Source organism: Scyliorhinus torazame, chromosome 3, assembly GCF_047496885.1.
Source record: "Scyliorhinus torazame isolate Kashiwa2021f chromosome 3, sScyTor2.1, whole genome shotgun sequence".
Lineage (NCBI taxonomy): Eukaryota > Metazoa > Chordata > Chondrichthyes > Carcharhiniformes > Scyliorhinidae > Scyliorhinus > Scyliorhinus torazame.
The window spans coordinates 234,008,682-234,035,829 of record NC_092709.1 but is presented as its reverse complement, the minus strand read 5'-3'; the positions used below and the strand labels follow the sequence as shown (position 1 = coordinate 234,035,829).

At 44.8% G+C, this 27,148-nt stretch overlaps 1 protein-coding gene across 1 annotated transcript in view; it reads left to right on the top strand.

Moving 5' to 3' along the window:
- LOC140408990 (vasculin-like) overlaps positions 1–27,148 on the top strand; it is a 161,419-nt gene that overhangs the window by 72,630 nt on the left and 61,641 nt on the right. Inside the window, exons 4-6 of the mRNA XM_072496995.1 lie at positions 9,818–9,941; positions 15,136–15,356; positions 19,976–20,039. Coding sequence (XP_072353096.1) covers positions 9,818–9,941; positions 15,136–15,356; positions 19,976–20,039 — 409 coding nt within the window. The remainder of the gene's footprint in view (positions 1–9,817; positions 9,942–15,135; positions 15,357–19,975; positions 20,040–27,148) is intronic.

Sequence of the window (27,148 nt, the reverse complement as noted above, 5' to 3'; positions counted from 1 at the left end):
CTACTTACTAGACTATCCCTATCACTAAAAGGCCTATACTTAGCTTCGGAACTGGCCCACCAGATCAGGGGAACAAATGACCTTTCGTTCGATTCTGAGTCTGCAGGATTCAAAAGCTGGTATGGACTGGTAGTTAGGAGTGCCTATCTTGTAGCGTGTGTTGACTGTAGACTTACTTGGTTGGTGCGGCAGCGGGGCAGGTCACTGTCAAGGGTTGGTTCGAGCTGCTGAGTGACCCTGCCAAGAAGACCGAATTGAACTTTATAGTCCCCAGGGGCTTCACGCCATTCGGGGCGGACCCCGTATCTGGTTCCAAGTGATTGGACTCCGTTCCGATCACTTGGATCGATTTTTCCAATACTGGAGCCGTTCCCTGATCGCTGGGCGGTCCCTGAGTGTCCGTTGGCCTTCCTTTGTCTTGGCTCCTACTGGCGCCGAGGAGTCTGGCTTGGCCTTATTCACCTTAAATGTTTCAATTGTTCCCGGGAATCGCTCATTAGTATGCAGATGGTTGCTAGTTTCAGTGCTGTTTGGGTTTCTGCAAGTTCGAATACACAGGAAACTTTGCACCTGCTAGTTTTTCCTGGCTTGGCTGAATTTCCCTGCATTCTTTGTGGACCTCCATTTTAAGTTGGGAAGTGGCCAACCCAGGTGGCTACACACCCTCCTTGTGATCCCTAACGCGAAGCGTGAAGGATCACATAACTGCATCGTCTTCACTTCTTGACCCAGCGAGCACTCTTCCATGGCCTCTACACTGACCATAACTATGTATGAAAATTTTTAACTAACAATTCTAAGTGGCGCTATGTCACAACAGGGACATGCATTACAACATTAAAAAAACTGTTCCTCTAACTATCCTCAATAAACTACACTCGCTTAAACATCCAATCATACTAACTTCCTAACAATACAAAAATAATAGCAGCATTCACATTTCCCTCTGGCTTGGCGGTCAAGCTCAGAGTTGTACAATCTTTCACTTGTCTTTATTCACAAAATTACGCAAACGAATGTCCTTTATTGTAGATCAAGGGGTTCGGGGGCCTGGTGAAAACCGAAAATAGGGGATCTCATCCTGTATACCAGGGTGCGAGAGCGGTAGGCTCTCCTTCGCCATTTTCTCATGCGGATAGTCTGCACGATGCTGCAGAATATCGCCAGTACTAGAAGGGATTCAATTACGTATGAAAGGGAGTACCATGTTATAAACGTATCACACCATGATGGTGCGTTGTTACTTGTCACTGGGCTCTGGGTGCTATGGGGAAGTGAATCATTGACGGCCGGAGGGGTTGGGGTCAGGGTGTTCGCATTCGCGCGGAACCGGATACAAATTACAATAACGACGAAAAACACGTATGACTACTTCATTGTTCTCCTCTTTTCCTTTCTTCTCTTCCTCTTTTTCTTCCTCTGGAGTTCCTGAGGTTCCGGAGTTCTATGGACACGAGCATAATATCTGTTACTACCTTGTGTAATATCGTGAATGTTAGCATGTCTGTCTTTTAGTGCCAATTTCCCTTTATAATTGGTCACCATGTGTGACTCCCTCATTTAAAAAAAAATTAAACCGAATATTTGGACTAGACATCTAAGAGAATAGTGCCGTATTGCGAGCCGTTTCGCAGCCTGTGTGATTACCATCCTAGCGCTTGAGGTGCGTATGGGCCACGGCGGGTAAGAGTTGGATGGAATCCCCGGGTAGGACGGTGATCAATGCCGTATGTGCTCTACCCGAGCGTAGTTGACCAGAGGGGGGGTCCTCAGGCAGGGCGGCAACCAATGCCGTTTCTCCACTGCCTGTGCAATCGGCAAGAACGGGTACGAATGTGGTCATCGTGGGGGGATGCTGTAAAGGTTTTACCGTCGAACCAGAAGAGCAGTTATGAACGGGGGTCTGGCAAGCTCTCAGCGGTTTCTGCCGATAAGCGCGCTGGCAAGTTTTCACAGGTTTCTGCCGACAAATATGGCGTGTGGCCGTGGAAGCGGTTTAAACTGAAACAAAGAACATTAGGCGAATATAACAAACAAACATGCAACGAACATCGTGCAGGTTCCATCAGAAAGGACACCGTTTCTCCCAAGCGGTTCCTTTTTAAAAAAAAAAAATCATCTGGACACCTCCGTTATCAGTTGTGAACAGGGTCGCAAAGGGGTTCTCGTTTTGGGAGTCAGACTCAATGTCACCATCTTCTCCCGGATGCCATTCTCTTGAATAGATGAGGGTTGCTAAAGCTGCATGGTGTGACTTGGGGTCCATCTCGTCATTTCGGACGAGCCTGTACGAATTGTCATGGTGCCAAATAGTGGTGTCCAATTCTGTGGGGACGGAGTCGGGGTCGTCATCGTAGGGCGGTGGTCTTTGATGAGGTTTGTCAAGGAATGTGATCAGGAAGGGATCACTTGAATAGTGTTCAGATTCGCTGGGAGTGGGTCCTGTTGCATGGGGATGGTAGGGAGGCGTGCTGTGGCTGTTGCCTGTGCCACAGTCGCTGCTGCTGCTGTCTGGGCGTGCTGGGGCGGAGTCTAGAGTTCGGGGGTGGAGTCGAGGTCAAGTCCGTGGATGGGGTGGGCGTGTTGGGGGAGGGTAGGGATACGTTGGCTGTGGGCGGGGCATGGTCTGCTGCGTCGAGCATGACGTGGTGTGCATGGTTAGACTGCGAACCATATGCCTTAAACTGGTTAATATGGAATCACGCGGTCTTCCCGCTGGGGTACTTAATTTTATACATGGAGGGGCTTACTTTGTCCGCAATGGAGTATGGACCCGAATACTTTGGTGACAGGAACGTGCTGGGATTGTAAATGGAGAGCATGACCTGCTGTCCTACTTCAAACTCAGTCGCATGCATTGACTTGTTGAAACAGGCCTTGCTCTGTTTCTTCCTGGTGCCGAATTTTACTGCGGCTGCTAGCTGAGCCGTGTGAGGGACGTCACTTCGGGGCTGGTCAAGTCAAGTCCCAATAAAAATTCTGTGCCTTTCATGGGGTGTCCGGTCATGAGAGTGTGTGGGGTGTACCCTGTGGATGTTGAAACGGTGTTACGTAAAAACATTAATGCAAAAGGGAGGACTGAATCCCAAGTGGTGCTGTTTTGTTGGACCATTTTCCTGAGGGTTGCTTTTAGGGTCCGATTCATTCGCTCCACGATACCACTTGACTGAGGGTGGTATGCGATGTGGAATTTTTGGGTAATGCCAAATATCGTGAGGACGTTCTTCATGACACGTCCCGTAAAATGGGAACCTTGGTTGGATTCAATGCTGCGGGGGAGTCCCTATCTCGTAAAGATGTGGTGGGTTAAAATCTTAGTGGTAGTCTTTGCCGTATTTGTCCGAGATGGGAATGCTTCTACCCATTTTGTAAACGTGTCTATGACAACTAACACGTACTTGTGACCATTCCTGCTAGGGGGCAATGGTCCTATAAAATCAATCTGGAGGTTAGTCCAGGGGTCATTAACGGGGTGGGTGTGGCTAAGCTGAGCTTTCTTTGCGTATCTGTCTGGATTGTTTTGGGCACAGATAAGGCAATTTTCAACGTAGTGCGTGACGTCGTCCTTTAAATTCGGCCACCAACAGAGCTGCCTGAGGTGGGCTAATTCCTTGATGCCCATAACTATCATGGAACAAACAAATTAGCTGATTCCTGTCCTGTTCAAGAACCACGTAAAGGGTGTCTTTTAAGATCACACCGTCATGTGTGGTCTGTGCATTTTTAAACTTATCGTATGGGGCTGGAAAGCTTCCTTTTTAAATCTCCCCGAGATTACTGTCTTGCTTCTGGGCCTGCACTAAATCCTCGATTAGTCCGTGAGACCTCAACTGCATTCACTGGGACGCTTTCGCCGGGGGGGGGGGGGGGGGGTTCCAAAAATGTCCGTGTCTGGAACCTGCTTTAGCCAGTGCGTCGGCTTTTACATTTCCAGGTGGGGAGGAACGGTGGTGACTTCGAACTTTAACGATACCAAAAACCCTGTCCTGTGCTTTGTCTAAAATGTGCCGGAGCAATGGGGCTGAAGGGAAGGGTTTTCCGTCCGCGGAAACAAATCCTCTTGTTTTCCACAGGGGTAGGAATTCTGTGAGGCTGTTACAGACATAGAGGCTGTCCGAGTATATGTCTGCTGGGCTGGGGAAGGAATCTGGGTGATCTATAATGTACGCAATGGCTGCTAGTTCTGCCGCCTGTGCGCCTAAGTGTCCTGGCAGTTTTAAGGAGATTTCTTCTAGGGCGCGTCCTCAACATAGATGCCGCATCCTGTAATGTGCTTCCCGTCTAATACAGTGGAAGAACCATCCACATATATTCTCAAAGGTGCGCACGTGTCTGTGTGCTGGGAGGGGGGGTGTTTTTGCGATAAAGGGGCCTGTGTTGTGGTGCGGTGAGATGATTTCACATTCGTGGGGGGTGCCTAGGTACTGAAGGTTGTCGGCTAGGAAAGTGTGAGTCTTGGTCCTTTTAACAGTCTTGTCCCGTCCCTGCAAAAGAAGGGTCCATCTGGCTGCTCTAATCTGGCTTACTGTACCGTCCTTGAGTCGTCCGTCTAGTAAAAGTGGAGTGGGGGTGTGTTCCGTGAGGATTGTGATGGGGTTTAGTCCGGTGATGTATGAAAAGTATTGAACTGTCCAGAAAACTGCGAGCAGGTGCCTTTCACAGGCCGAAAATCCCTGCGCCACAGGATCTAAAACTCTGGAGGCGTAAGCCACGGGTCTTAACTGTTTGTGCCGTTCCTGGAGGAGCACAGCTGAAAGGGTACGGTCTGTGCTAGCTATCTCTATAGCATAGGGGGAAAGCGGGTCTGGAACCTGTAGTGCGGGGGCTGCAATGAGTGCGCGCTTTAAGGCATCTACAGCATCCATGTGCTGCGGAAGCCATTCCCAAGGGGCTCCTTTCTTTCGGAGTTCCGAGAGGGGTGCTGTTTTGGTGGCGAAACAGTCAATATGGCTTCGGCAGTAGCCAACCAGTCCTAAAAACGACCGGAGGGCTGAAACATTCTGGGGAAGGGGCAATTTGACAATCGAGTCAGTTCTTTTATGCTCGCTCTCGCGTTTACCATGCGTGATAATCGTTCCCAAATATACCACTGTCTTTCAAAAGTTGGGCCGTTTTGGGGTTCACTTTGCATCCAATCAGCTGTAGGAGTTCCAGGAGTTCGGCCAGAAGCTCGATGTGCTCTGCCTTGGTGTCTGTCTGCAGTAATAGGTCGTCCACATACTGGACCAGACATTCGGTGAGAAAACTTTGATAATCCATTTGCCAGCTGTTGGTGGAAAATGGAGGGGGAGTTGTGGAATCCTTGTGGAAGGCATGTCCACGTGTACTGCTGACCTTTAAAAGTGAAGGCAAATTTGTATTGGCACATTTTTGCCAATGGAATGGACCAGAATCCATTACTAACGACCAAAACTGGAAAATATTGTGAGTTGAGTCCCTGTTTGAGCATGGTCTCTGGGCTTGTGGCTACCGTGGGGGCTGCTGCGGGGGTGACTTTGTTGAGTTCCCGGTAATTGATGGTCCGTCGCCATGATCCATCGGGTTTTCTCACTGGCCAAATTGGGGCATTATTAGTAGAGGCTACTGATCTAAGTACGCCTTGTTCTAATCTATCAATAAACTTTGAGATTTCTCCCTCTGCCTCTTGGGGAAAACCATATTGCTTCTGGGGTCTAGGGTCAGGTCCTATAATTTGAACCGAACCAACCATTCTGCCGCAGTCATGTTCATGACTTCCAAATGCGGTCCTGTTCTTTTGAGGAACTGCCCTAACCTGTTTGGCTGTGCTAATCGTGGTTGGGTCAAACCAAAAATCGCCAACTGTGCTAATCTTGTTTGCATACTCACCTACTGTGAGCGTTGCGGGTGCTCTTGCTGACTGTGTCATTTTCCAGGCACATTGATTTACTGGATCAAATGAAAGGTTGTGGGAGTTCATGAAATCAATGCCCAAAATGTGTTCTGCTGTGTGGTCCAGATCAACCAAAACTATGGGGTTTTTTGTGGTAATATTGCCAATTTGAATGGGTGCAGGGGCTGTGATGTGTCTCTGTTGTGAGTGGCCTGTGAAGCCGCTGAGGGTGATTGTGGGTGTAGTGGGTCTCGTGCCTTTTTGGAACATGGTGGAGGAATTAATTGTGGTGCAGGACCCTCCTGTGTCCCAGAGAAATTCGATGGGCTGTCCCCGTATTTTCACTGCAACGACTGGTCGGCCGGACCTATCCCAAAGGGTGTCGTGGACCCAACTGGGGGAGCCCGAACACAGTCAGTCAGTTCCGTTCAGGTGTATCTGGTCTGAACTGGTGCTTACACTATGTATGGGCTTTGTCCTGTTCTTATTCAGAGTGCCTGCCTGCTGCGCTTTCTGTGGCTTTCGTGGGGCATTGCACTCGCGGGCAAAATGACCTAATTGTCCACAGTTGAAACACACCTGTGGTTTCTGGGGAGGCTGTTCCTACCTTCGTTCACCCATGCGGGGTTCTGGTGCGCTTTCACTGCTTGGATATCTGCCTCTGCCTGCTGTTCTTCGGGTTTCCTAATTGCTGGTTTGTTTTGCACAGATTGCTCCCAGGTGCGGGACAACCTTTTTAAAACCCACTTTTCGTTGTGCGTTTCTTCCGAGGGGTCGTAATTAGTACAGGCTTTTTGTCCTGCCTCTCTGGCATGAGAGATAAGGGTGCGGGTCCATTTGGCCATGTTGTTTTGGGACAAATGGGCGTGGTCTAAGTTTCCAAAAACGGCTGTAAAATGGATCCACAGGCGTCCAGCAAACGCTGTGGGGTGTTTGGTTTTCTTCTGCCTGCACTTATTCAGGCCTTCTACTGGGTCACCTCTGTTATAGCTAATCGCATCTAGGATCGCCTTGTGCATCTCTGCAAGGGTGCCTCCTCCTACATTCTGTGGGTCGGGAAGGGCTGCTACGACAGAAGGGTCTAAGCTTAAAACTGTGTGCTTCACTTGCTCACGCTCATCCAGGCCGTACATGGTCGCCTGCTGCTATACTCTAGCAAAGAAGTGGTGGGGGTCTGAGGTGGGGAGGAACAGTGTGATCTTTTTGCACGCGTCCCGTAATTGGGTCACGGTTAAGGGGGTGGTGTAAAGGAATTCTGCGTCTCCTTCCGATGTGACTGTGGTGGGTAGTGACTGGATTCATGGGTGCCTGATCTATCTGCTCTGTGAGGGGTTGGGGTGCTTTTCTCTTTTGGGGCTTTCCTTGCGCACATGTTCCCTGAACATATCTCTGCGCGGTTTTGTTTAGTTCTTGCCAATCAGGGCCGTCTTCTTCATCTAATTGGGATCCAAAGGTGCTCTGCAACCCATTTTGCACTGAAAGCAAAGACTGCAGTTCCGCAATCTGCTTCCGGCATTTTGCATGATCCACTGAGCTTTGTCTGTGCTCCGTGGTGGCAGCATGGAGTGCTCTTAACGCTGCCTTTAGATCGCTGCACTGCCTTTGCAATGCCTCTACCTGTTTCTCTGTCTCTTCTCTTACCAGGACTGCACGTTGCGTGTCCTGATAGGCCTTATCGTATTGGGTTTGGAAGCTGCTCAGATGCGCTAGACAAGACTGGTGTGCCTGCTTGGCATCATCCACCTCTCCGTCCTTTGCTGCCAACTTCCTTCTCAAATCTATATTCTCTCTCTTGATCTCACTAACATCGACGTTGCTCATTCGATGTCTCTCTTCTATCTCTTTGCGGAGCATCCGAACAACATCCACTGTGCCTCGCAATTGTGCCAGACAGGACACGATTGCCATCGGCTTGTGAGCTTTTCCCAAGCTCTTCTTATGGATCTCTGACAGGTTCTCCCACCAAGTATGTCCTGTACTCCCGGGTCCTCTTTTCCTCATTATCACGGAATTCACTCCAAAGGGGCCATCCTTTCCCTTTGAGATATTTCCTGATCTCCTCTTCCCAAACGGGACACTGTCCTACTCTACTGTTGGTCGCTGCGACCACAGATCGCTGGCTTTGAAAGCAGACCAAGGCAAGCCAGCAGCACGGTTCAATTCCCGTAACAGCCTCCCCGAACAGGCGCCGGAATGTGGCGACTAGGGGCTTTTCACAGTAACTTCATTGAAACCTACTTGTGACAATAAGCGATTTTCATTTCATTTCAAATTCCTGGGGGTTCATAAGGGGTTCCATTGCCTTCATTGCCATTTTTTCTATCTGAATGTTCTTTTAAAATTTGGAATGAGGGGTACTAAGGCGGTGCTGTAATTACGGGTCCGGCTTTCGCTATTTTCCGGAATACGAACTCCCGACAGTTTTTCGCAACAAAAAATCTATCAGTTTTACCTTATAGCCCTGTTAGTTACGCATGCATTAACACGCATTGATCAGAACTGCTTGAACACTTGTGTTTTTTCTGTTCCCAATTGGATTCTCAATTCAAATTTTGGGTTCTCCCGGAGTGGTTAGGCCACTTCTAAATCGGGTCCTGTCAGGAGGTCGCCAGTAAATGTTGCTGACTTTGGCTGGCTCTTAATTTGTTGCTCGTTGTATCTTTACATAATTTGCTCTGTTTCTATAACCTTTGCTCTAGAGTTGCCAGGTATCTTTATGATACCGCCACGAGGTTCAAGTTCAAGTACTGATCAATAACTCAACACACCAATTAGTAAGATTCAAATCAAAACACATTTATTATACACAGTCAATCAATCCTCATGCATAAAACTCTACTTACTAGACTCTCTAACACTAAAAGGCCAAAATTAGCTTCGGAACTGGCCCACCAGGTCAGGGGAACAAATGGCCTTTCGTTCGATTCTGAGTCTGCAGGATTCAAAAGCTGGTATAGACTGGTATCTAGGAGCGCCAATCTCGTAGCGTGCGTTGACTGGAGACTTACTTGGTTGGTGCGGCAGCGAGGCAGGTCACTGTCAAGGGTTGATTCGAGCTGCTGAGTGACCCTGCCAAGAAGACCGAATTTAACTTGGGGACTCTACTTTCTAGTCCCCAGGGGCTTTGCGCCGTTTTGGGCGGACCCCGTATCTGGTTCCAAGTGATTGGACTACGTTCCAATCACTTGGATCGATTTCTCCAATACTGGAGCTGCTTCCTGATCGCTGGGCGGTCCCTGAGTGTCCGTTGGCCTTCCTTTGTCTTGGCTCCTGCTGGCGCCGAGGAGTCTGGCTTGGCCTTATTCACCTTAAATGTTTCAATTGTTCCTGGGATCGCTCATTAGTATGCAGATGGTTGCTAGTTTCAGTGCTGTCTGGGTTTCTGCAAGTTCTAATACACAGGAAACTTTGCACCTGCTAGTTTTTCCTGGCTTGGCTGAATTTCCCTGCATTCTTTGTGGACCTCCATTTTAAGTCGGGAAGTGGCCAACCCAGGTGGCTACAAATGGAAGTGCTTACCAGTCTTTATGGATGCATGTGAAAGTTGACCTGCAAAATCAGCTTGACTCAGTTGGAAACGCTTTTATTTCTGAGTCATTATATTGTAAATTCAAGTTCAACTTCAGTGCATGCGTGTGCACATGCATTAAAAAAAAAGTACTACATTGTCCAAGATGCCATTTGTTTTATTAGACATTTAATTGAGGCACTTATTAAAATTTTCTAGTTCTACCATCATCTAATGTCACTGAAAACAAATTAGTCATCTCCTTATTGGTTGCAGATTTTCGCTGTGCCCAAAATGGCTATTCTGTCGACATAAAAGTTATCTCACCTTGAAGTAGTTAACTACATGTGAAGTATTTTCTAAAGGATGTAATATGGTTACATGTTAAAGCCATTTTGATTTTTTTTTTACTGAATTGCTAACATTGGATTTCAATTTCATTTTTGTTTTTTTTGTAGCAGTCACTCAACGTTGAAAAGAATCCCGAAACTTTGATCCGACCAGAGAATCGTTACGATGTGAATCGCAGGCGACACAACTCGTCAGATAGCTTGGAGTCTTCTGGGACTCGTTCTAGCGGAGGTGTGTTAATTCATCAACTAATGAGTGTGGTGAGAAAACAACAAATGTGTTCAGAGGGTGTTACAATCCGGTTAGGGATAAGTAGACGACATTTGAAATCCCAGGTTCTTCAGAGAATAAAGCCACAATATTCCACAGTTTTAAATAAACAAAATTAACTTTACAATGTCAGAGAAGTTGTAATCTACATATCCGTCTTGTACTCTGTAACATTCAGAATTAACATGATGTAAATATGAATTGACAGGCAAACTGGTCGAACATATCACGTTGCTCATTAAATGACAGATGCGAACAAGACAGATACAATCGATTTCTCAGCAATCATCCAGACGTGAGTGACCACTGTCGGTCCCAATATCCCTTTAAAACCCTGCCTTCCTCGAGGGATTTCAAATCCTTACTTAAAAGCACTAGCCTCTAAATTCCCTCAAAAACTGCTCCGTCTTGGATTGCCTCAAAAACTGCTCACCTGATGGTTCAATTACTTCTCCTAAGACTACATTACAAGGGATTCACAAAGCTTCCCTTTTGCATCCAATTATTTCACAATTCTATCTCTTTTGCAGAGCGTTAGCTTTGTGAAGTTGGCACTGCCCCTGGGTTTCTCTGAACTCCACTCTATTGGTTGCACTGAGGTATATATATCTTTTCCTGAACCCAAGCCCTCTCCAGCATGGAATCGATGACCTTCCACCATCTTCTCAGCTGGTCTCTGAGACCTGACTACCTGAAGTATGCTAACAGCAGCTCTGTGAGCTGTCAACTATACTAGGTTCAAACTGCAACTAATCCCTTCTTCCAGCAAATACACAGATAAATTGAAATCATTGCATTTATTTAAGTTCCACCCATCTCCATGATGATGTAGCCTTTTAGGGATGTCTGAATGCTTTAAAACTATTTTAGCTCCAACTCCCAAAAGAAAGCATCTCTCTGGACCTTTTGAAAGCAATGTGGACATTACGCCTCCAGCTAAGAAAGTGTATCTGCTATTTTATGGTTTATGCCTTTCCAGCTGTTAACCCCTTAAATCAACATGGTCCCAACCATTTGGGCATAATTGATTCCAAGTTGCTTTATTTGCCTTTATGCCATGATCTACAGTTAAACTTTTATCTTTCCAGAATTAAACATTACCTCTTAAATATTAACATGAACTAGGCATTTGTAACTGGTAGCAAATGGTAGGCATGTTGAAAATAGGGTATTGCAGTAGTACCTTTACTAAATACTAGAATTAATAACAAAGTGTTTAAATCTCAATCATTCATTTGGAACATTCAGTTCATGTTGTAATTTAGTTCCTGTTATTATGAAAATCCAGGCAACACTAGGTAGGCCTTGATAAATGTAGCTTGTTCAGTACGGAATGTCAAGGGTGTGTTAACCAAAGCTAAGTTGCCAAGCCTATTTACCTGTATTCATTTTGACATTTGATATCAAATTAATTTGCTGTGAAAGCTATTGTCTATATTTTTCATTCCTTGATATATTTGAATACACTAGTAATACACATTGGATGAGTTCAACTGGCAGCCTAACCTTTTTCAAAACAAGTATTTTGTACATTTGGTTGAATTCTCATGGACAAATGATGACGTGTTGCAAAACCTGTAAATTAACTGCTCAACTCATTCATAGGAAGTAAATCCTATCCCATGAGTATTTTCATATCCTACATTAAGATTGTGTGAAGCTAATGAGGTAGAATTGAGTTAATGGCTCTCTGGATCCTTTTGTGTTTGTTTTCAGTGCAACTGAAGACCCCAAGTACAAAACTGGATTAAGAACCTAAAATATAGGAGCAGGAGTAGGTCATGTAGCTCCTTAGACCATAAGACCTAGGAGCAGAATTAGGCCACTCGGCCCATCGAGTCTGCCATTCAATCATGGCTGATAATTTCTCATCCCCATTCTCCTGCCTTCTTCCCATAACCCCTGATCCCCTTATTAATCAAGAACCTACCTATCCCGGTCTTAAAGGCACTCAGTGATTTGGCCTCCACAGCCTTCTGCGGCAAAGAGTTCCACAGATTCACCACCCTCTGGCTGAAGAAATTCCTCCTCATCTCTGTTTTAAAGGATCGTCCCTTTAGTCTGAGATGGTGTCCTCTGGTTCTAGTTTCTCCTACAAGTGGAAACATCCTCTCCACATCCACTCTATCCAGGCCTTGCAGTATCCTGTAAGTTCAATAAGATCCCCTCTCATCCTTCTAAATTCCCAACGAGTACAGACCCAGAGGCCTCAACCGTTCCTCATACGACAAGTTCGTCATTCCAGGGATCATTCTTGTGAACCTTCTCTGGACCCTTTCCAAGACCAGCACATCCTTCCTTAGATACGGGGCCCAAAACTGCTCACAATACTCCAAATTGGGTCTGACCAGGGCCTTGTACAACCTCAGAAGTAGATCCCTGGTCTTGTATTGTAGTCCTCTTGACATGAATGCTAACATTGTATTTGCCTTCCTAACTGCCGACTGAACCTGCACGTTAACCTTAAGAGAATCGTGAACAAGGACTCCCAAGTCCCTTTATGCTTCTGATTTCCTAAGCATTTCTCCATTTAGAAAATAGTTTGTGCCTAAATTCCTCCTTCCAAAGTGCATAACCTCACACTTTTCCACATTGTATTTCATTTGCCACTTCATTGCCCACTCTCCTGGCTTGTCCAAATCCCTCTGCAGCCCCCTTGCTTCCTCAATACTACCTGCCCCTCTACAGATCTTTGTATCATCTGCAAACTGAGCAACAGTGCCTTCAGTTCCTTCTTCCAGATCATTAATGTATATTGTGAAAAGTTGTGATCTCAGCTGAAGCACACCACTAGTCACTGGCTGCCATCCTGAAAAAGACCCCTTTATCCTCATTCTCTGCCTTCTGACAGTCAGCCAACCTTGAGCCTTTTCTGCCATTTAATAAAATCACCGTTGACTTTCCACCTAAACTCCATTCTACTGCCGTATTCCCATATCCCGCGAGTCCAAAATGTTTATTGATCTCAGCCTTAAAAGATTCCCAATGGTGGGGTAGCCACACCCTTGAGGGTGGAGATTTCTAAAGATTCACAATCCTCTTGATTGAAGAAGTTTCTGTTTATCTCTTGTGCTTAATATCTGACCTCTTATCCTGAGCCAAGCATCCCTTGTTCCACACTCCAGCCAGGGGAAACAGACACTCTGCATCTGCCTATCAAATTTTAGCTATCAAATTACCTGTCATTCTTCTAAATTACAACAAATTCTAACAAACATTGTACTGAATATTTCCTCAAACGACAGCCATCTCAACCAAGGAATCAATCTAATTAACCTTTGGTACAGTCCCTTCTTGGGCAAGCTTATTCTTTCTTGGGTATAGACAAAAACTGTATACAATCAATGCCCCATATAATTGCTGCAAGACTTCCATCCTCCGACCCTCTTGCAATAAAGGCGCTGTAGCTGCATGCTAATTTTCTGTGTTTTACGTACAAGAACCTCCCAAATACTTCTGCATACCAATATCTTTTAATAATCTTTGTTAGTGTCACAATTGGGCTTACATTAACACTGCAATGAAGTTACTGTGAAAATCCCCCAGTCATCACACTCCGGCGCCTGTTCGAAACACAGAGGGAGAATTTGGAATGTCCAATTCACCTAACAAGCACGTCTTTTAGGACTTGTGGTAGGAAACTGGAGCACCCGGAGAAAACCCATGCAGACATGGGGAGAGTGTGCAGACTCCACACAGACAGTGACCCAAGCCGGGATCGAACCCTGTTCCCTGGAACTGTGAGGCAGCAGTGCAAACCACTGTGCCATCGTGCTGTTTTCTTTCAAATTCCACTCTATCCCACATTATCTAACCCATTTGCCTAATCATTCCACTGATGATTTTTTGTTTGCAATCTCTTTGCATCCTCATCACAACTGACCTGGCTTGTGTCGTCGGCAAACTTGGCTACCTTATATTTGGTCTCCTCATCTAAGTCATTGATATAGATTGTAAACCGCTGAATCCGAAGCAACAAGTGACCTCCTGCCAGTTACAACCTGCAAACTCAAAAATTAGTTTTTCTGTCAGTTGATCCATCCTCAATCCATGCTAATATTTTATCTCAAATCTCATTAACTCTATTATTGTGTGCCAACATCTTGTCTGATACTTATTGAATGCTATTGAAAATCCAAATATACTACATCCAATGGTTCATTTCTCTCTGTGCTACTAGTTACACCATTTTTTAAAAAGTGGCAAATTAGAGTTTGCAAACTCAATTTCCCTTTCATAACACTATTTTGACTGCAGTAAATAATGACTCCACTGAAACATTCACAAAGGTAACAATCAATTGCTGTATTTACACGTTAACTTTGTGATTCATGCCGAAGGTCTATTATTGTGATGTGGATTTTGAATATTCTCATCATTTTGAAAGTTTTGCAGCAAATCCTTCATCAACCTTGTGCCTGCTCACTTATGTTGGCTCCTGGTAAGCAATGGATCGAGTTGAAATTGATCATTTCCTCATCTGCAGAGATCTGGGCTCCTCCAGTTCTAGCCGCTTGAGCATCCAGGATTTTAATGGCTCCACCATTGGTCGCCATGCCTTCAGGTGTCAGGGTCCCAAGCTCTGGAATTTGCCTGATAAATCTCTCTGCCTCTCATTCCTCCTCTTAAGATGTTCTTTGACCAAGCTCTTGGCCATTTGCCTTAAAACCTCCTTATCTGAATCGGTGACCATTATTTTGTGATAGCCTTTCTGTGAAGCACCTTGGGACGTCTTTCTTTGTATGTTAAAGTTGTTACAACAGTACCAAGATATTCTTGTTCTACTAATTTGCACAGAGGAATGCAGCAGCAATAAAGGCCTGTAGCATACTCCAATTTCTTGAACATCCAGGACATTTGACAGGCTTGATTTGATGTTTTGTTTTCTATCCCGAACCATATCCTGTCACTCTGCTCAATCAGCAATTGATCCAGTTTCCTCTGTTTGGCCCAAATATTGGAATCATGCTGCCTGATCCTGTAGCATAAAGATGTCTTTAATTGGTCTAAAAATATTTATCCTTTTTTGATGATGTATTGAAAATAAGGCCTTGAATTGTGAGATTCTCCTTTGTAGATAAGATTATTGTCCAACAAATGCTTTTGTGCTTTACTGTTGTTTGCAGATTGGGAATAAAATATATTTGGTTTGCAGGAAACTTTGGGAGAAAAGAGAAGAATGGTTGGCGGTCACAAGGACGCGGCACAGAAACTGTAAATCCACGAAGTGGCTACCATGGAGGAAATCCCCGACCTCGAAGTGGCACTTTTCACGGAGGAAAAGCCCCAGTGTTGCATGAGAATAACTTAACGGAAGATGAAAATGGGAAAAAGGAAGAAAAGGAGAAACTGAAGCAGTTTGAGGCTGAGGATTTTGTAGGTTGATTTTGAAAATAGATCTTCAACTAAGATTTAATGTTAACGTCGTTTATTTTAATTTTAATTGTAAATTCATCAAATAATCTGGCACATTTTATGTCTAGTTCATTAGGTCATTGCCATCTGATTTAAGAGGATTAGCTATGTGTTTGGGAGCCATTTCACAAAATATAAACATGCAATGCTATATTTCACAATTTGAATTAATGTTGTTGTTTTTTTTCGCTTTATTTTTAAAAAAGAAAAACATTTTTGATTCTCCAATTTTCAGATTTTTGTTTTATGCAAGTCAGAATTTGGGCGCACACTGCCAACCATTTTCTGGTCACTATTTTAAATGATTGTGCACTGAATGACCTGTAAGCTCCCTTGTTGGTGCATCTCCCTGCCAGGTACACAAAGCTGACGATTCCTCCTATTCCTGGACAAAAGCCAATCATGAAAATCAAATGACTTGGAGTGCAACTTAAAGCAAATACGCTATTCAGAATTGTTACATCGGTTGTCATTCTCAGTGAGATGATCCTACTACTTCAGTGAGCAAGATGATTAGTCTTGTTCATATTGAACCTGTCTTTGTCCCTTCATGAGAGCCAATTGATCTGGTGCTCTTTCCTCTTCTCTTGCCCCAATCCATTATATCAACAGTAGAAAATAATAGGTTTAATTAGGCTTAGCACACTAAAATATGTCTAACTTTTGTAACCTATTGCTATTTATCATAGTTATCAAACATGATGGAGATGAGCACAGTATAGATGGGTATAGAAAATGACTAGTTAGGCAGGGAAGGAAGTATCATAGAATTTACAGTGCAGAAGGAGGCCATTCGACCTATCGAGTCAGCACCATGGAAAGAGCACCCTACCTAAGCCATTACCTCCACCCTATCCATGTAACCCAGCAACCCCACCTAACCCTTTTTGGACACTAAGGGCAATTTAGCATGGCCAATCCACCTAACCTGACGTCTGGACTGGGAGGAAACCAGAGCACCTGGAGGAAACTCACGCACATATGGGGAGTCTGTGCAGACTGCGCACAGACAATGACCCAAGCCGTGAATTGAACCTGGGACCCGGGAGCTGTGAAGCAACTGTGCTAACCACTGTGCTACCGTGCCCCCCCTAAGTGAGGTAGCTTTTTCTGTCAGGGCACCTGAAGTAAGGAAAAGAACAAAGAAAAGTAGAGCACAGGAACAGGCCCTTTGGCACTCCAAGCCTGAGCCAATCATGATGCCCTAACTTTTTTAAAAAACCTTCTGCCCTTACTCGGTCCGTATTCCTCTATTTCCTCCCCTTTCATGTACCCATCCAGATGCATCTTAAATGTTTCTAATATGCCTGCTTCCACCACATACTCTGGCAGCACATTCCAGGCACCCACCACTCTGCGTGAAAAACTTATCCCGCACATTTCCCTTAAACTTTCCCCCTCTCACCTTGAACCTTGAGCACCTTGCACCACCATTTAGCACAGATGACAAACGGCCTCCCTCTTAGGCTGCGTCTATGGCTGCACATGCGGTCCGGCAGTTTCTCGGAAGACAGGTGCTGATGGTACAAATGTGGCCTGATGCAGTGCCTCCTTCACACCTCCTCCTTCTTCTTCTCCGGCCTGTTGGATAGCCCCTCTCCAGCCTGAATAGCTGGCCCTGGGGCAGATTCCACCTGCGCAGGGTCCTCCATGAGCAGGTCCTGTGCTTCCAGCCTCTGTGCATCCGCCGTCTTAGCTATGGCCAGGTAGACGGCGAGCATTCCTGGCTGAAGTCCAAAATCCATGTTCTACAAGGAGGGAAAAGAGAAGACATGTTAGCAAGATGAGTATTCCCTTGCCTAGCCAGATCCAAAAGGCTACATGGTGACCCTGAGTTACACTTCAGTTCCACCCTCCACATGTTCCGCCCCCCCACAAACCCACCCCTATTCTTTAGTTGTTCCCCCTGATATGTGGCTTTCTACACTGCATTTCTATTCCCATCAGTGAGTGACACCGGGCCTGTGATTGGGAAGCCTCTATCTTCACCATCCATCCCTTTCAACAGGGGTACCGGAGGCTGCCACAACCTGTGTCAGTGATCGGCTTTGCAGTCCCTGTATGTCTCTCCAGTGGGGTCTACTGTGGGTGTCCTCACTGAGTGGGCGGTGTGTTATCCTAACAGCAGGGTGGTTCCGGGTTGTGTGGTGGAGAGGGTCACGGTGTGCCATCAATCGCCTCATTGCTTTGAGGCTTGTGTGTCCTACAGATGGAGGATGAGGCAGGGAAGTGTGCCTCTACTTGGAGCCAAGCTGCAGTGTGATGTGGACTTGTGTTGTAAGTTAGTTGTGAAAGTTTTGAGACAATAGTAACCTGTGATTGTTTTCTGAAGGGCAAATTACAGATTGTGCTGCCAAGTGACACACTGGTTGTGACAACCTACCCGAGGAAAGGATTGATGGGAGCAGGGGCATGGTGGGCAGGCAGGTCTTAGAGACAGCTGGTGGTCCTGTGGAGTGGGCTGGCTGATACTGTCACTGGTGAGAACTCTGCCCTGAGGACAGTGTGCAGGCACGTTGTCGAAGGCCACGGTGCCTTGGGGTGTGCTCAGCCATTTCCCAATGGGGCTGTGGAGTGGCAGCACCTGGTGCGTCACTGATTGACCAGTCCTGTTGATGGGTCAGCTGGGGTCTGAGGATTTCCAGTGGGAGTGACTGGGGGTCTCTCAAATGACCAGAGGCTTTCTGAACATTTACAGGACATGGTGAGCAGTCAGCAGAGTGAGCAGCCAGGGGTCTTCAACTTGTACCAAATTGGTGCATTAACTTTCTCTTTCCTCCAGCAGCCATGGCACCCACTCCCCGCTTGTAAATACCTGTAATTAATCCCGCCCGTATGACTTCTGCCTGAAGGGGCGGAGAATCGCGGAAGCCCGGATCCATACCGGGTCCAATCCATTAATGAAATGCAAATGAATATAAATGCTGGTTTTGCATGCCGCTGCTGTGGGGTGCAAACCTCTGTATCGCCACCAGAGAGGGAGCAGAGCATGGCGTTCAATTCGGCACACAGTGCGAATCTTGATTTTGGCTGGACACCCGATTCTCCGCCCAATTGCGGTTTGCGTTTCCAGCGTAGAGGGGTGGAGAATTTTGCCTATTGATGAGCTGTGGGATCCGACTGCATGTCTGTCTGCTCTGTCTTGGCAGTTTCTGCTTATGTTTTGTTTAAAATGATGTGAAGAAAAATGGAAGGACAAATTTTGGGTGTAGATTTGGGTTTGATTTGAAAAGTGTGTGAGAGTATTCATGTGGGAAGGAATGATGAAAAAATTGTGAGTACTGACCCATTTCCTGCTGCCTTCATGCTTTAATTGCTGGATTCCAATGGAGTTTAGGGTGCAGGTTTCTGCTTCCAGCTGTGCATTGTGCAGACCACCTTGTTACATTTTCTCAATTTTAAAAACCAGCAGAGTAAATGATAAATGCAGAGGATCTATAATGCATGTAATCAGTAGTTGGGTTTTTACAGAATAATGGATAATCATGGAATTTGTGTGCCAAGAAGTAAAATCGCAGGATAGAATTGAACTTCACTGTAAATCAGTGGCATGAGGATTATGCTCTACCTAGAGTTACCACAAGTTCCACCATGTTAGATTTACTTCTTGCCCACTGAATGAACTTCCTTGGAGTCGTTATCGAGATTTTGTGCATTCTGACTCACCGAAGTATGAACAATTATTTTCAAAAATCTTTCTCATATACACTAGTGAATTTTATAGGTCTCTACAACTCTTAACATCAGAAATTACAAATGAAAACTTTCTTAAAGAGGCATGAATAATGAGACTCATTACCTATTGAACAATTGGCAACTTACGAGTGGAAGCTTCTATACATTTGCTGTAAGTTGAGGTGGACTGGTGCAGTAAGTTAATGTTGTGAAAGTTTTGAGACAATAATAAACCTGTGATCGTTTTCCTGAGGGCAAATTACAGGTTGTTCTGCCAAGTCAAATCCAGCATCCAGTTAGCAGCACGAGTGTGATTGGTAATTTATCCTCGGTAAAATTTCAGGTGGCTTTTGGAAAATAAAAAATTGATGGATACCTGGGAGCTGACTCCCTGTCAGGCAGTGATGCAAGATGACTGTAGAGGAAGAGCATAAAACAAAAAGCTGCACAGATTTGAATGGACATTACAACACCATTTACCCCCCCCCCGACCAACAGTTTCCCCCAATATTTGCATTGGATGCTTGAGTAGAGATGTTTTCTTTTGCATCTGGGTTTTGTGCGAAAGTGGAGGCAGTAGCTTCAGTGAGAGTAACTACCTTTAGCTCACGCCCCTCTGCCTACATACACACCAAACATGCCTTACCCGCTTCTGTTAGACTAGCAAAAAAGTAACATCATTAACATCTGTAAGAAAAAAAGCATCATCATTCGCTCTTCAGTCTTATCAAAGAACAGTGTCTCAATATTGTGAGGCCAACTTTCTTTTGAGTGGCTACTAATTTTTGAGTATGCAGAGTTGTTAATTATTTTTCAGTAACCTAGTATGTAGTTCTTAAAAAAAAAAAAAAAATGTTTGCAAGCACTTTCTCAATTCATCAAGTTCATGTTTTTTTTTCCTTCAGCCATCACTTAATCCAGAGTCTAAAAAAGAACTTGGCCAGAACAAATCCATTGCAGGAGTATGGGGTGAGTTACTAACTATTTCTTAGTTATTACTTGCAATTTATATGTAACCAGTGCAGAAAGAGTTTAACTGTAAATGTGCAGCTAACATTGGCATAGAGCTAGGATGCCCAAGTCTCTTAGACTGCATAAATACATATCAGGAATCTTTGGGAGAATTTCTTTCAAGTTGCTGATATTTACTGGTCTTTGTGTTCTGAATTATTTATTGCACAAAAAACAAATCCATAAAATTCATATTGAACAGTTTACTGTGAAAATCATTTGGTAATGTCAGAATCAGGAGGTTGTGGGTTCAAAGCTCACTCCAGGACCTGACCACAACAACCTAGGCCGACACTTTGGCGCAGTGCAGAGGGAGTGCTGCACTGCCAGGTGCTATTAGATGTGCCGTTATAAACAAAGCAAAGCAAAGTTATAACCTGTTGTAACATACTGTTCCATGTGTTGGAGTGAATAGAGCAATGATGATGAGATTGTTTTAAAAATTACCTGCCTTATTCTTTTCATAAATTTGTAATATTCCGACTTCAGACGCCAGGCTTCTCCATTGCTTCAAATCGCCATCTTGCGTTATAACCAAGACCCAGAAGGGCTAGGAATGGAGCTGATGGCATGATAACTAGCCAATATAAACTATGATGTGGAGATGCCAGCATTGGGCACAGTAAGAAGTCTTACAACACCAGATTCAAGTCCAGCAGGTTTGTTTGGAATCACTAGCTTTCGGAGCACAGCTCCTTCTTCAGGTGATTCATCTGATGAAGGTGCTGCGCCCCGAAAGCTAGTGATTCCAAACAAACCTGTTGGACATTAACCTGGTGTTGTAAGACTTCTTACTGTGTGCAATATAAACTGATTTTGGTTCTTGATCAGTCAATTATTTTGCACTTTTTAGTCAAAAAAACAAGTGGATAGGTCGAGGTTCTGAATCAGCACAAAAATCAAGTCTGATACCCCAGTGCAGTATTGAGAGTGCTGCACAGTCTTTCAGATGAGGCATTAAACCGAGGCCACGTCTGTCTGCTTCAGTGGATATAAAAAATCCCATGACTCTCTTTCAAAGAAGGTGTCTCCAGTGCCCTGGCCAATGTTTATCCATCACATAAATAAATTACCTGGTCACTATTACATTGCTCTGAGAGAGTTGTGTGCAAATTAGCTGCCGTGTTTCCTACATTACACCAGTGACTACACATCAAAAGAACTTTATTGGCTTTGAAGCGCATTGCGACATGGGAGGTTTCATAAAGTGCTATATAAATACAAGCCTGTCGCTTTTCTGAATTGTTTGGATTCAGCTGTGAAGAAGCATTGGCTACTTCATAATGTTTCTTTCTTGTTTCTGATCTCCAAGAAAATAAATACATTCAGGCCTTTACAATAATTAGCATATGTATATTTTAAATTGTTTTCAACTAACAAGATAACAGTAGCTTCAGTAGTAAAAGTCAAAAATGGCAACCAGATTTTAATAGCAGTATCAATACTAGAAAAAATTAACCATGCTCAATTATCTGCTTTTTAAAATAATTGCTGTTCTGTTCATTTTCTTTTAGTGTGGAGACATATTATCTGGATTCAGTAATATCTAAAGAGTGCATGAATTCCACAATGAAAATTAATTTCAGTATTCTACTCTTCTTTCCATTGATCTATGACACATTTTCAACAATATCTTATTCCTTTAGACAAAGCACACAAAACTAATTTACTTCGATCAGTACAATATCGGGCAGCACGGTAGCATTGTGGGGCAGAACGGTAGCATTGTGGATAGCACAATTGCTTCACAGCTCCAGGGACCCAGGTTCGATTCCGGCTTTGGTCACTGTCTGTGCGGAGTCTGCACATCCTCCCCGTGTGTGCGTGGGTTTCCTCCGGGTGCTCCGGTTTCCTCCCACAGTCCAAAGATGTGCGGGTTAGGTGGATTGGCCATGATAAATTGCCCTTCGTGTCCAAAATTGCCCTTAGTGTTGGGTTGGGTTACTGGGTTATGGGGATAGGGTGGAGGTGTTGACCTTGGGTAGGGTGCTCTTTCCAAGAGCTGGTGCAGACTCGATGGGCCGAATGGCCTCCTTCTGCACTGTAAATTCTATGAATATCTTCATCTTGTTACATTTTACTCAGAATTCTGTGTTTGGACTGGGTTCCAGCAACAGCATAACACTAATGTCTGTAATTTCAAGATTTAATTGAGATCATGTCAGGAATTTGGCCAACAATGATCATAGAACAGTGATCTTTCCTCATTTTCGCAGCTTTTTCCCACATTATTCTTTAGCAACAAAATCGTAGCAGAACTTCAACTGTTTTCCCTATGATCTTCATTGAATAATTATAGCTTTAGACCTGTCCTGTGTTTTATTTTGCTCATGTCACCAGCAGTGTTAATTTCAGTATGTTTCAAGTTTCTATTCCTTTCATGAAAGGTATGGCATGAAATGTTAAAATAGTGGAAATTATCTTTTGAGGATTTGTTTACAGTCTATGTGAATCTTTGAAGAAGTGTATAGTCTAAATCTAGAAAGTGCACGCTGTTCCCGTAAAAAGGGCTTGTAGAGCAACTTAAACAGTTACAAAATTGCTGTACTATCAGGGAGCTGGTTGAGGTGGGATCATAGATGTGTAATAAGACATTGGACTCTTCTGTCACTTGATACTCTTTAAACGAGTGCATAACAATGTGAGTTCATTATAACAACATTCATTTATCTTGTCCCATCTAATACAGAAAACATACCCAAGGGGAGTAATCAAAAGTATCTGCTGAGCTAAAGGAGAGATGAGCAAAAGCGTGGTCAAGGAATTGTATTTTTGTGAGGATCTTGTTAGCAGGTGGAAGTGGGCGGGAAACTGTTTCGAGAAGGAATATCTAAGCGATATAGGATCAGAAGGTATAGAATCTGCGTGGGTGGAGTTGAGGAATCACAAAGGAAAAAAGACCCTGATGGGAGTTATGTCCAGGCCCCCTAGCAGTAATCCGGATGTGGGGCAGAAAATAAATCAGGATTTGAAAAGGCATGTAAGAAAGGCAAGATTACAATAATCATGGGGGACTTCAATATGCAGGTGGACTGGGAAAATCAGGTTGGTTACGGATCCCAAGAAAAGGAATTTGTGGAATGTCTACAAGATGTTTTTTGGAGCAGCTTGTGGAAGAGCCCACTGGGGAACAAGCAATTCTGGATTTGGTGGTGTGTAATGAGGCAGACCTGATTAGGGAACTTAAGGTGAAGGAACCCTTGGGGGCAGTGACCACAATATGATGGAATTCGTCCTGCTGTTTGAGAGGGTGAAGCTGCAATCAGATGTAACGGTATTGCAAGTAAACAAAGGTAACTACAAAGACATGAGGGAGTATTACTAACTTGATAGAGTTTTTCGAGGAGGTCACTAAGATGATTGATGCAGGTAGGGCAGTAGATGTTGTCTATATGGACTTCAGTAAGGCCTTTGACAAGGTCCCTCATGGTAGACTAGTACAAAAGGTGAAGTCACACGGGATCAGGGGTGAACTGGCAAGGTGGATACAGAACTGGCTAGGCCATAGAAGGCAGAGGGTAGCAATGGAGGGATGCTTTTCTAATTGGAGGGCTGTGACCAGTGGTGTTCCACAGGGATCAGTGCTGGGACCTTTGCTCTTTGTAGTATATATAAATGATTTGGAGGAAAATGTAACTGGTCTGATTAGTAAGTTTGCAGACGACACAAAGGTTGGTGGAATTGCGGATAGCGATGTGGACTGTCTGAGGATACAGCAGGATTTAGATTGTCTGGAGACTTGGGCGGAGAGATGGCAGATGGAGTTTAACCTGGACAAATGTGAGGTAATGCATTTTGGAAGGGCTAATGCAGGTAGGGAATATACAGTGAATGGTAGAACCCTCAAGAGTATTGAAAGTCAAAGAGATCTAGGAGTACAGGTCCACAGATCACTGAAAGGGGCTACACAGGTGGAGAAGGTAGTCAAGAAGGCATACGGCATGCTTGCCTTCATTGGCCGGGGCATTGAGTATAAGAATTGGCAAGTCATGTTGCAGCTGTATAGAACCTTAGTTAGGCCACACTTGGAGTATAGTGTTCAATTCTGGTCGCCACACTACCAGAAGGATGTGGAGGCTTTAGAGAGGGTGCAGAAGAGATTTACCAGAATGTTGCCTGGTATGGAGGGCATAAGCTATGAGGAGCGATTGAATAAACTCGGTTTGTTCTCACTGGAACGAAGGAGGTTGAGGGGCGACCTGATAGAGGTATACAAAATTATGAGGGGCATAGACAGAGTGGATAGTCAGAGGCTTTTCCCCAGGGTAGAGGGTTCAATTACTAGGGGGCATAGGTTTAAGGTGAGAGGGGCAAAGTTTAGAGTAGATGTACGAGGCAAGTTTTTTACGCAGAGGGTAGTGGGTGCCTGGAACTCACTACCGGAGGAGGTAGTGGAGGCAGGGACGATAGGGACATTTAAGGGGCATCTTGACAAATATATGAATAGGATGGGAATAGAAGGATACGGACCCAGGAAGTGTAGAAGATTGTAGTTTAGTCGGGCAGTATGGTCGGCACGGGCTTGGAGGGCCGAAGGGCCTGTTCCTGTGCTGTACATTTCTTTGTTCTTTGTTCTTTGTTCTTTGAGCTGGCCAGAGTTGATTGGAAAAAGAGCCCAGCAGGGCAAATAGTGGAACAGCAATGGCAGGGTTTTTTGGGGGTTATTCGGGAGGCACAACAGAAATTCATCCCAAGGTGGAGGAAACGGGGAGGACAAGGCAACCATGGCTGACGAGGGAAGTCAAGGACAGTGTAGAAGAAAAAGCATGCAAAGTGGCGATTAATGGGAAGACATAGGATTGGGAAGCCTTTAAAAGCAAACAGGACAACTTAAAAAAAAGCAATAAGGGGGGAGAAGATGAAACATGAAATATGAGTGTAAGCTAGACAGTAATATAAAAGATAGGAAGAGTTTTTTTCAATATATAAAAGGTAAGAGGGAGGCAAGAATAGACATTGAACCACTGGAAAATGTGGCTGGAGAAGTAATAGGAACCAAAGAAATGGCAGAGGTTACTTTGCATCAGTCTTCATGGTGGAAGACACCAGTGGGATACCAGAACTTCAGGAGGGGCTAGTTTAGCACAGTGGGCTTGTAAAGCAGAACAAGGCCAGCAGCGTGGTTTCAATTCCCGTACCAGCCTCCCCGAACAGGAGCTGGAATGTGGCGACTAGGGGCTTTTCACAGTAACTTCATTTGAAGCCTACTTGTGACAATAAGCGATTTTTTTTTTTTTCAATGTAGTGGCCATCGCTAAGAAGAAAATTCTGGGGAAACTTAAAAATGTCTGAAAGTGGATAAATCACCTGGACCGGATGGACTACACCCCAGGGTTCTAAAGGAGATAGCTGAGGAGATTGTGGAGGCATTAGTGGTCTTTCAGGAACGTCCTTGTTCAAGATTCTCTTCAGGCTAACATGCAGGTTCATTTGGTAGTTAAGAAGGCAAATGCAACGTCAGCATTCATGTCGAGAGGGCTGGAATACAAGAGCATGGATGTACTTCTGAGGCCCTGGTCAGACCCCATTTGGAATATTGTGAGCAGTTTTTGGCCCCATATCTAAAGAAGGATATGCTGGCTTTGGAAAGGGTTCAGAGGACGTTCACAAGATTGATCCCTGGAATGAAGAACAAAGAACAAAGAAATGTACAGCCCTTCGGCCCTCCAAGCCCGTGCCGACCATACTGCCCGACTAAACTACAATCTTCTACACTTCCTGGGTCCGTATCCTTCTATTCCCATCCTATTCATATATTTGTCAAGATGCCCCTTAAATGTCCCTATCGTCCCTGCTTCCACTACCTCCTCCGGTAGCGAGTTCCAGGTACCCACTACCCTCTGCGTAAAAAAACTTGCCTCGTACATCTACTCTAAACCTTGCCCCTCTCACCTTAAACCTATGCCCCCTAGTAATTGACCCCTCTACCCTGGGGAAAAGCCTCTGACTATCCACTCTGTCTATGCCCCTCATAATTTTGTATACCTCTATCAGGTCGCCCCTCAACCTCCTTCGTTCCAGTGAGAACAAACCGAGTTTATTCAATCGCTCCTCATAGCTTATGCCCTCCATACCAGGCAACATTCTGGTAAATCTCTTCTGCACCCTCTCTAAAGCCTCCACATCCTTCTGGTAGTGTGGCGACCAGAATTGAACACGATACTCCAAGTGTGGCCTAACTAAGGTTCTATACAGCTGCAACATGACTTGCCAATTCTTATACTCAATGCCCCGGCCAATGAAGGCAAGCATGCCGTATGCCTTCTTGACTACCTTCTCCACCTGTGTTGCCCCTTTCAATGACCTGTGGACCTGTACTCCTAGATCTCTTTGACTTTCAATACTCTTGAGGGTTCTACCATTCACTGTATATTCCCTACCTGCATTAGACCTTCCAAAATGCATTACCTCACATTTGTCCGGATTAAACTCCATCTGCCATCTCTCCGCCCAAGTCTCCAGACAATCTAAATCCTGCTGTATCCTCAGACAGTCCTCATCGCTATCCGCAATTCCACCATCCTTTGTGTCGTCTGCAAACTTACCAGTCAGACCAGTTACATTTTCCTCCAAATCATTTATATATACTACAAAGAGCAAAGGTCCCAGCACTGATCCCTGTGGAACACCACTGGTCACAGCCCTCCAATTAGAAAAGCATCCCTCCATTGCTACCCTCTGCCTTCTATGGCCTAGCCAGTTCTGTATCCACCTTGCCAGTTCACCCCTGATCCCGTGTGATTTCACCTTTTGTACTAGTCTACCATGAGGGACCTTGTCAAAGGCCTTACTGAAGTCCATATAGACAACATCTACTGCCCTACCTGCATCAATCATCTTAGTGACCTCCTCGAAAAACTCTATCAAGTTAGTGAGACACGACCTCCCCTTCACAAAACCGTGCTGCCTCTCACTAATACGTCCATTTGCTTCCAAATGGGAGTAGATCCTGTCTCTAAGAATTCTCTCCAGTAATTTCCCTACCACTGACGTAAGGCTCACCGGCCTGTAGTTCCCGGGATTATCCTTGCTACCCTTCTTAAACAGCTTGTCATATGATGAGCAGT